The sequence below is a fragment of the Scardinius erythrophthalmus genome (genome assembly GCF_964197995.2).
Source record: "Scardinius erythrophthalmus genome assembly, chromosome: 7".
Classification (NCBI taxonomy): Eukaryota; Metazoa; Chordata; class Actinopteri; order Cypriniformes; family Leuciscidae; genus Scardinius; species Scardinius erythrophthalmus.
This window is the reverse complement of record NC_138227.1, coordinates 30,527,498-30,538,610: the sequence shown is the minus strand read 5'-3', so window position 1 is coordinate 30,538,610 and position 11,113 is coordinate 30,527,498. Positions and strand designations below refer to the sequence as shown.

The 11,113-nt window shown below is 42.7% G+C and overlaps 1 protein-coding gene across 1 annotated transcript in view; it reads left to right on the top strand.

The window, feature by feature from the left end:
- The window catches only part of LOC308693795 (uncharacterized protein), a gene marked incomplete at its 5' end in the record, with an annotated part of 80,081 nt that overhangs the window by 16,822 nt on the left and 52,146 nt on the right, over nt 1-11,113 (top strand). The window contains 4 exons of the mRNA XM_081370893.1: nt 366-437; nt 571-640; nt 1,649-3,631; nt 3,735-3,891. Coding sequence (XP_081227019.1) covers nt 366-437; nt 571-640; nt 1,649-3,631; nt 3,735-3,891 — 2,282 coding nt within the window. The remainder of the gene's footprint in view (nt 1-365; nt 438-570; nt 641-1,648; nt 3,632-3,734; nt 3,892-11,113) is intronic.

Sequence of the window (11,113 nt, the reverse complement as noted above, 5' to 3'; positions counted from 1 at the left end):
TTCCAGACCATTTTACTGAGATAAAAGTCGCCGATATCTTTACTGACATTGTCCATAATGATTACTGAAACACGTTCGGACGGGACTAAAATCACTGAGAAGCTCTGGTAATTATTACTGTACCCCACCTCTCCATGTTAAACTAGTCCCCGCCGAATCAACATAGCATAGACAAAGTGCGAATAATATATTTATTATGCAGTGCAGACCACTTCATTGATTAGTGAGAGTGTTTCATTTTTTTGTTTACACAGGTGACCTTGGAGTTGTATTGACTTTTGAATGTGTATTTTATTTTTATTATAACTTTATTTGCTGAGTTTGTTTTGTAAATTAGCTTAAACTACTGATGCTTCTTTGTTTAGGCTACTATGTCAATACAAGTCAGTAAGGACATCAAGGAGATCAAAGAGCTTCAAGTCAGAGTCATCGAAGAGGTAAATGAAGAAATCAGAGCGTTGAGAACATTTTCTGAATGTGGTGGTTACCTCAAAGAGATATTTGCAGCACAAACACAAACATTTTACTAGTTTTTCTGACAATATTCAAATATCTTTTTTTTTTGCTTAGATTTCAAGGGATGAAAAGGCTGAAAATTTTAATCCCACTAAGTGCTTCTACAGTGGATTTTCCTCTAATGGTATGACTGGCACTCCTCTTTAGCAGTAACTTGATTTAGCTACCTTGGTGTTCGACATCATTTCAAGTAAAAAAATAGAAATAGCTTCTATTTGTAAGTAACTTTGGATAAAAGCATCTCTTAATGAGTAAATATAAATAGTATAATTTGAAATTAAATCTTGGCTCGACTTCATGACATTACCTCAGATTAATTATTTTTTACTGAGTATTATGATTTGCTTCTTATGTGGAAATCAGTGAATGGCCGCACAATTTGGAAATTCCAGAAAACATGCTATATTTTAAAAGTTTGTACAGTATCTTTTATTTGTTTTAAATTTGTTTGTTGTTATGAGTTTAAACATATAGTTTGTGAAATATTACTGGGAAAGAGGGTGTAATGTTTACTATGGTGTCTTGTAATCCAGTCAAAGAGATGTGCTTTAATCTTTCTGTATATATCATGGTTCAATATATTTAATAATGCTTTTCAAGGGCTTTTCTAAAATAGCTGTGATCTAAATGTAATAGTGTGCACTTTCCCCCCCAAATTACTCACAGATTTGCCTATGGATGTAACTGAGATTACGGCGCTTAGTCGTCCTTTGGATCTTGGAATGTTGTATGACTATCGGAATGAATCATTTATTTCAGGTTGGTCTATCCTACTAATTTACCCTGACTATTAGCTTATTATAATATATAATATTATAATACTATTTTAAAACAGATATCATTTTAAAAGCTCAAATGTTGTAAGTACATGTTCATGTTATTTTCCCTTTTCCATCCTACAATTTGCAGTGCTATTTTTTATTTTTTATTTTGTCCTTTAATAATAGATGCAACTAATAAATTTGCTAAATAAAAGTGCTTTGTTCTTTGACTTTATGATTTTTTTCAAACTATTCCATACTCCCTCCTCTTAGGCTTCTGTGATGTAAATTGATATTGTATGTGTAGATGGACTGAATATTTTTTCGAATAAGTCAAATTAAAGTAGAATGTGCTGTGAATGTGTTTACAGACGGTAATCTTTGGGATAACCACACTGTAACAAGTAACAGAATATCTTGGCCCCTACCGAAAACACATCTAAAGGTTTTGGAAGATGACTCCCTTCCGGAGAGATGCAAAGTATTTGAAATGTCACCTGTGTTACGAGTAAGTGCTCTGTGTGGACTGATGGAGCTAAATGGAGCTGCAGCCTTTCTGAATCACCCAGTTCAGTCTCAACATCAGGACAGATTTACACTACACTATAAAACCACCACCAGACTGGACATGATCAGCCAAATACTGTTACAGGAAGGAGCTCCTACCTCAGTGATTAATGCAACCACAGCAACACATGTGATCATCGCTGTGTTCTATGGAGCCCAAGCTTTCTTCGTTTTTGATAATGAGAGAATCAGCACAGGGAAAAATACAGAAATGGAGAATGTTATCAAGAAGCTCACCACCACCCTCAGTGCAAGAGATGTGCTCTCAAGTCTTAATGAAACTGAAAAGGCAAACAGCATTTTATATGACTGCAGTCTGTACATTGATGTGGGTGATTGGAAGAGTCCAGTGTCTTTTGATAAGGCTGTGGAGATCTACGGTTCTCTGCCAACACTGCTTGGATCTAAAGGTGAGAGAGCAGTTCCTCTGAAGGTCTGGCTGTATCCTCTGAAGAAACTGGACAAGAGCTCAGTGTGTGCTGCTCTGAGTGGAGTCAGTGAAAACTTGGTGCATCGAGCTGAGAACATTCTGGAACATCTGAGAAAACAGATCAGGGTGTGTCAGGACATGATAACAGACTATGATAATCTGACTGTGTTTCCTGCTTTGAAAGAACAATTTCAAAACTTTTCAGAATTTCTACAAGAGTACATGACAGAGTTTCAGAGAAAAGCTGCTGAGATTATTAAATCCATAAATGTCAAGGAAGGTGAAGGAGAGAAGAGTTTTCAAGAACTCATCAGTAACTGTGTTCAGTCTCCATTCAATCCAGAGAACACACATCATTGGCTTGAAAAGAAGAAAACTGAGCTGGCAGTTTTAAATGAGTGCAGAGCAGTGAACATTACTATTGTGAGATCACAGGAGGAGCTTCAGCATGTCATTAATGATCCTTCGATGAGCAGTGTGTTCTGCTTCACTATTTCATCAATGGAGGCTGAAGATTTTCTCAGAGCACTGAAGGAGCACATTCAATTAAAGAAAGAGTCTGATTGCATAAAGCTAGAAGATTCAGTTCAGTCATTAAAGCACGTTTGTGTAAGTCAGAAAGTATTTTCTGACTTAAAAGTGTTCATTGATGCCAAAAACACAAATGAAGATACAAAGCAAACCAAGTTCATTGCTGCATTTGTACCTGATGATGGTTTTCCAGAACACTGTGTGCAGTTCTACCATGCTGGAACGATCATGAGCCGAAATATGAAACTTCAGACAAAGCCAAATCTTATCCAAATATCTCACATAAAACACTGTAGCATATCCCTAAAAATGAATAATAGACAAAACAGAAGCATTGAGAGGTATTTGGTGGAGTACAGAGCTCTGGGTGATGATGGAATGAACAAGAACACTTGGAAACAGATCTTTTATGATGCCAAATCTGTTGAGGAAACCTTCATTATTTCAGGACTTACATCAGGCAAACAATTTCAGCTGAGGTATTTGGTTATTGAGAAGGGCTGTATGAGTAACTTTAGCAAGATTATGAACTTTCATACAGCACTTGCAGCAACTCCTGGGAAACCCTTAGTGAATAAACTGAACAGAAACACTCTCAGATTTGACTGGCTGAGAGCTGAAGCTAATGAAGATTGTCCAGTGCTGCGGTATTTGGTTGAGTATAAAGAAGCAGGACTGGAGGGCTGGTCATCAGTACCAACACAAGGACCTCAGTGTGAATGTACTTTAACTGTTCCTCACAGCACCTGCTATAGAGCCAGAGTCTCTGCTGTCTATGAGGACGTCACCAGCAAACCTAGTGAGGAAACACCAGTACCGGTTGACGGTGAGACATGAGTGACACTTTTAAATCAATATAGTTATCAACTTTTTTTTTTTTTTTTTTTTTTTGCTGATCTTTCTGCATCTGATTCCATTGTCATCAATAGTTTGGTCTATAAAGCTCTCAGAGAGAAAGAGCTCCATCCTCCTAGAAGTGCTGAAACTCCAAACAGAGAAGAAACCAGTAGAGCTGATAGACTGGACAGATGAAGAGAGTGAAGTGAGGGGATTCCTCCAGTGTCTGCCCTACATCTCACAGCTCAGGTGAGATTCATTTGCGTACATCCTACTTTACAGAAAGTATTTGAGTCGCTACTGTAAGCTGCTGTATAACCAAAACATTTTGAGAAATAAATGTGGTTTTCATTTCCAAAAACAGTGTGAGGCCTGGCGTCACCCTTCCTGCGATGATCTGAATGATTATTATTATGCTAATTTTATTATTAAATTGTATTATTAAATACTACCTACAATTACTTTGCCCCGCAATAATTTCATAGCGCATCACCACATAACTGATGGCTGCGATGATAATAAAAGATATTAGATTAGCTTACTCCCCATTTAAAAAACAACTTGTTTAACACAAAATACTTCTCTTCTTGTTTTTTCACTATACGTATAGGCCACAAGAGAAAAATTAAGAACAGTAAAAGGCTCTACAATGTGAATCTCAAAACACAAAATGCTATTAAGATTTTTGTATTTAATTGCACCGCATGTTATATTTAATACATTCAGATTAGATCACCCTCAGATCATGGTGTTTAAGCCTACTGAGTTTCATATTGATTGATCAAAGTTTGGCTGAGATACAGCCTCTGAAAAAAAATTGGGTCGACATTATGTTCACAACAGCTTTTGAACAAAGATAAAAAAAAAAAAGACAGCAGCTATTTGCACTAAGTGCATTAAGTAGAATTTGCACTAAGTGCATTAAGTAGTATTTGCACTAAGTACAAATAGCAATAGATTATATTTACACTACAGTAAGTAAAATAGCAGTATTTTCTTTGCAATGAGTGTAAATAGTAGTTAGATGCTATTTATACTTAAAAAATAGTGGCACATACTATTTGCACCTGAGTGTTGTTGTACATTAAACTGTATGCAATAATGATAAAGAGTGTAAATTAATTAATATTATTAAATAGATTCCGCCTTATTGGGACAATAAAGCCCTTCATACTGTACATCTTAGTACATCGGAGTTAGTGTAAATAGCCTCTGCCAACAAGGTGGGCTATTTGCATTTAGTGTAAATAGACACTCCGTAAAAAAGTTGGTCAGATTACTATTCATTACTAGCCGGGAAAAACCCAGACAACTTCCGGCAAATTCAGATTTTCTTCGAGCAGTAGTCTGGCAAAGAGCTCATTCAAGCCCATTTCCATGGCCAAGAAATCACGGCACCAAATAGAAAAGTTAAGGCGGGCTTTACACAATGACGATCGCTCTGATTGGTTTTAAGTGTATCCGCGGCCAGAGGCATTTGAGCGAAGTCCGTTCAACTTTTAAATGCATTATTATATTCAAATTGCAAACACATGAGGACAGTCTCCATGAAAGACCCACTGGCAGATGAACGTGCTACTACATTTCTCTCCGAAACGGTAGGAAATTAAATTCGATTTAATAGAGGATTTTAACTGTGACACGATGATTGACAGGGCAGTTTAAGTGAGAGAATGCACGCGACAGATCCGTCTGATAAAGATGACGAAGTTATGTCCCAAAGCTTGCCTACTTTTTTGCTACACATTCAAAAGTAAATACCTTTTCTTCACAAAAAAAGTACATACTTTTATGGCGTAGTGTAACTTAGGCGAATTGGGATGCAGCATATGGCTTTACACGATGACGATCGCTCTGATTGGTTTTAGGTCTATCCAACTGCACCCAGACAGACACATTTAAGCGACGTCCGTTGGTGACGCCCCTTTGGAAATGATTTGTCTATGGAGCTTTGCCAGACCATAACTCAGTTACTACTGAGAATGGTCTGGTTTTAACCAGGCTAATTCATTACCAGTGGTGGACGAAGTATACACATCAAGTACTTGAGTAAAAGTAGATACTCTTATTAAAATATTTATCCAGTGAAATATTAAGTACTCTTTTTTCCAATTTTACTAGAGTACAATTACAAAAGTACTTAGTTTTTTTAAGTACTTGACTTAAAGGTAGGGTAGGTCAGAATTGTCTAAAAAAAACTTTTATTCAAATTTGTTTAAACTGTCTTTATATACCAATACATAATTAAAATGCAAGTACTCTGAAATAGAGAGTATACAAAATTTAGTGACTCTAATGTATTTAATCTTCAATAAACACAGCTCATTAATTCCATTCACTCCCACCTAAAAACGGGTGCGCGACTGCGCGCACGTGGGCAGAGCCAGTAATAGCGGCGGTAGTCATGGCGACGGAGAGTGACAGTCGCGCAAGCCAATCACTTGTTTCGTCCCGGTAGGAATTAATGAGCTGTGTTTTTTGAAGATTAAATACACTATAGTCACTCAATTTTTATACTCTTTTAAAAATGTACTAATTGATGAATGTTTTTTTTTGCAATTTTCTATAATTGTATACTTTATAATTTATATAAATTTTAGGGTAACACTTTACAATAAGGTTTAATTTGTTAACATAAGTGACATGAACTAACATGAACTAACAACTAACATGAACTAACAATGAGCAATACATTTGTTACTGTATTTGTTCATCTTTGTTAACATTAGTTAATTCAAATACAGCTCTTCATTGTTTGTTCATGTTAGTTCACAGTGGATTAACTAATATTAACAAATACAACTTGATTTTAATAATATATTAGTAAAAGTTGAAATTAACATTAAAGAGGCTATATGCAACTTTTTCCCAGAAATAAACGTAACAATAGCCTTTTTTTTTTTCATTTATGACTCAAACATCTCCTGATGAGCATACTGACACATTGTCAGCTCACAGTGGGTGCACCTATAAGCCTGTATCCTATTTTTCCTATTTTCTGTTGGAAACGTACGAGAGCGAGCAGAAAGGAAGAGCAGTTCCGTTTTTTGGCCACAGGTGTCAGTCGCGAGTTTAAATTTCAAAAGCTGCATATTCACCTTATTCCGCTCCGCCCACTTTTAATACTTCGCGCTTCCGCATTTTGTCATCCGACTTCCGCTAAACTGACACGGCACATCCGGTAGCTATTTCAGTCGTTAGAAGATTGTTTATAGTTAGCCAAAACTTTATCAAAATGACTAATAACGTTAATACCGTAAATGTTTTAAATTGGGAGCACGGAGAAAACGCCTCGGTTACGACTGTAACCTCGGTTCCCTGAAGAGGGAACGAGCGTTGCGTCGAAAAGTACGCTATGGGGAACGCTATGCGTGATGACGTCTTGAAGCACATGTAAAATCAGTCCAATGGTGTGGCGGAACGTCAGAGGCGGGTGACGTCACGTACCAGGAAGCTATAAAAGCCGGCCCGAAACAGAAAACGAAAGCTTCGTACAAGTCTGAAGTCGAGCTGACAGGCATGAAGGAGATATGGCAAGGCGACGCAACGCTCGTTCCCTCTTCAGGGAACTGAGGTTACAGTCGTAACCGAGGCGTTCCCTTTCAAGGGAACTCCCGTTGCGTCGAAAAGTACGCTATGGGGAACGTCTATACCAACGCCTCCATAGCTACGAATGTCTGTCCTGTGTGTAATCTGGAGAGCAGCACTAGGAAGACAAAACATGAGACCCTGGAGCAGAGTCTAGATCCAGAGAGTAAAACCTGACGAAAGTGTGCGGTGAGGACCAGCCCGCCGCATCACAGACGTCCTGTAAAGACACTCCTGATATAAGAGCCTTAGAGGCCGCCATACTCCTAGTAGAGTGCGACCGGACAGCCAAAGGAGAAGGCTGCCCGGCCGCCTCATAAGCAAGTGAGATAGCCTCGACCACCCACTTGCTCATCCTTTGCTTAGACACTGGACCTCCCTTGTTAGGGGACCCAAAGCACACAAATAATTGATCACTTTTTCGCCACAGGGCAGCTCTGTGGACATACGCGTCTAACGCCCGCACAGGGCAAAGCAAATTATTAGCCTCCTGGTCAGCATTTTGAAAGGGAGGAGGACAGAAGGCCTGCAGAACAATAGGTCTAGCCACATTAGTGGGGACCTTGGGAATATAACCCGGTCTTGGATGAAGAAACGCTTTAACCATACCCGGAGCAAACTCTAAGCATGACGGAGCCACCGACAATGCTTGGAGATCCCCTATTCTCTTGAGAGAGGAAATAGCAAGAAGGAAAAGAGCTTTCAGCGTTAAAAACTTCTCAGGAACCTCCTCAATGGGCTCAAAGGGGGCCAGGGACAAGCCTTGTAATGCAATGGACAAGTCCCATGGCGGAACCCTAGAGCGAACTGCAGGCCTCAGCCTCCAAGTGCCACGAAGGAAACGGGATATTAAAGGGTCTTTCCCCACAGACATTCCACCCAAAGGAATGTGGTAAGCACCTATGGCCGCCACATAAACCTTTAAAGTGGACGGGGTTAGACCTGCTGTGAGCCGGTCCTGCAGGAACTCCAGCACTGTACCAATCGGGCAGTTAACTGGGTCCAACCGACGGTCACTACACCAAGAAGTGAAGACTCTCCACTTCAGGGCATAAAGTTTCCTCGTGGAGGGAGCTCTGGATTGTAGAATGGTCTCAACAACCTCAGTTGAGAGACCTGACTCTATGAGCTGGGCCCCCTCAGAGGCCAAGCCCACAGGTTCCACAGTTCTGGGCGGGGGTGAAATATTGAGCCCCCTGCCTGGGACAGAAGGTCTCTCCTGACGGGTAACTCCAGAGGATTCCCGTCGAGGAGGGAGACCAGATCGGAAAACCATACACTGCCCGGCCAACGCGGGGCTATAAGAAGCAGGCAAACCCGGTCCCTGCGAACTCTCTCCAGAACTCCCGGGAGCAGAGCAACTGGGGGAAAGGCGTACAGACGTAGCCTCGGCCACGTCTGAACCATAGCATCCAGTCCCAGAGGAGCTGGATGCATGAGGGAGAACCAAAGTGGACAGTGAGACGTCTCTCGAGACGCAAACAGATCCACTTGTGCTTGGCCGAACTCCCTCCATATCAGCTCCACCACCTCGGGGTGGAGCCTCCATTCCCCGGGCCTCGGCCCCTGCCTCGACAGAGTGTCTGCTCCTATATTCTGGACCCCGGGGATGTAAGCTGCCCTGAGTGACAGTAACTTCCCCTGGGACCACAAGAGGATATGGCGTGCCAAGTTGGATAACTGGCGCGAGCGCAAACCCCCTTGGTGGTTGATATAGGCGACTACCGACGTGTTGTCCGTATGTACTAGCACATGGTGTCCCCTGAGATCTGTGATAAAGCTCCTCAGAGCCCGGAACACAGCTAACATCTCTAGGCGATTGATATGCCAGGAACGATGATGGTCTTCCCACAGACCTTGAGATGAGCGACCCTCCAGGATCGCTCCCCAACCCATGAGGGAAGCATCCGTCGTTAGCAGTTTGCGACGACAAGGAGCTCCCAACACTGGGCCCTGGGACAGGAACCAAGGTTTCTTCCACATAACCAGGGCACGTAAGCATCGCGCGTGACCATGATTGTGCGAAATGGGTTGCCCCTCGGGGAAAACCCCCTGGTCCTGAGCCACCACTGCAGGGGCCTCATGTGCAGCAGTCCAAAAGGTATCACGTTGGAAGCCGCTGCCATGAGACCCAACAGTCTCTGGAACTGTTTGACAGTGAGTAGCTGGCCTAGCTTTACACTTTTCACAGCTGCAAGGATGGACTCTATACGTGGCGGTGACAGGCGCGCCTGCATCGACACTGAATCCCAAACCACGCCTAAGAAAGTGGTCCTCTGGAGTGGAGAAAGCACACTCTTCTTGGCGTTCAGCCGTAACCCCAACTCTTTCATATGGGTGAGAACAACATCTCGATGTTGAACCGCCATCTGATGCGACTGAGCTAAAATCAACCAATCGTCGATGTAGTTCATGATGCGAATACCCTGAAGGCGCAGGGGCGCCAGAGCTGCATCCACGCATTTGGTGAAAGTGCGGGGTGATAAAGCCAGGCCGAATGGAAAAACTCGATATTGGTATGCTTTGCCCCCGAAAGCAAACCTCAGGAACTTCCAATGACACGGACGGATGGAAATATGGAAATACGCGTCCTTGAGGTCTATCGTGACAAACCAGTCCTCGGACCTGATCTGTGGCACGATCTGTCTCAATGTTAACATTTTGAACTTGAGCTGCATGACTGACTCGTTCAGAACTCGAAGATCTAAAATGGGACGCAATCCCCCGTCCTTTTTCGGAACTATGAAATACCGGCTGTAAAACCCGGTTTCCCTGTTGGAGGGAGGTACATATTCTATGGCCCCTTTCTCTAACAGAGTGTTCACTTCCTGTTCCATAACCAGAACCTGCTCGGGGCCCACCACTGTGGGCAGGACCCCCATAAACCGAGGTGGGCGTCTTTTGGATTGAATTTGATACTCTTTTTCCACGGTCTGCAGGACCCAACGAGAAACATTTGACAGTAGCTTCCACGCTGTCAAAGATTCTACTAGAGGTACCAGCCTCTCGAGACTGGTTTCTGGATTTTGTTGTTGTTGAGTAGTCAATTCGTCGCCCTGTAACGGCGCACCGGCAGGGAACGACCGAACAGACTGCTCTGACACCCTCCTCAGAGGGGGCGGGCATCCCGAGGCCACTACGTTTCCGGGTGGTCCTTGAGATATGTGCTCGCCGGAGACCGCTGCGCCCTGTAACACCGGAGGTGGCAGGGTTGGCAGAACGGTCCCCTGAGGGTACCGAAGAGAGACGGGCACCGTAGAAAGAGGTGTTAACCGCTCTGCTTCGGGGGGGACTACCCTCATTTTTCCTGAGCCCTCGGACGTCAGGACTTTTTCCCAGCAGCCTTCTTGGCGATAATGACGGTCCGCAGATCCGTCTTACCCCTCGAAGACTGCTGGGTTTGAGCGCGCCCTCCGTGTCCCTGTGATTTTTGTGGGGGAGCACGGGAGGACACACTCTGTTTTTGAGTGGCACGGTGTTCAGCACTCTTTTTAGATGAGTGAGGCTGCTCCCACTCAGCAGCCTCATAGAAAGAACGACGGGGGAGAAGCTTTTGAAGTGCGGCTGCCTGCTTAGAAGCTTCTTGTGACTTAATAACAGCACTATTTACAGCATCACCAAATAAACCTGATGTAGAAACCGGAGCATCTAGAAGAAAATGTTTTTCTCTGTCCTTAATTTCGCTCAAATTGAGCCACAGATGCCTCTCAGTGGTCACCAGGGCTGCCATAGAGCGGCCGATGGATTTAGCCGTCTCCTTGGTGGCCCTGAGAGACAAATCTGTGGCTCTACACAGTTCAGAGACTGTATCAGGACCAATTCCCCCGCCCTCATCTAAATCACCCAATAATTCTGCCTGGTATGCTTGCATCAAGGACATAGT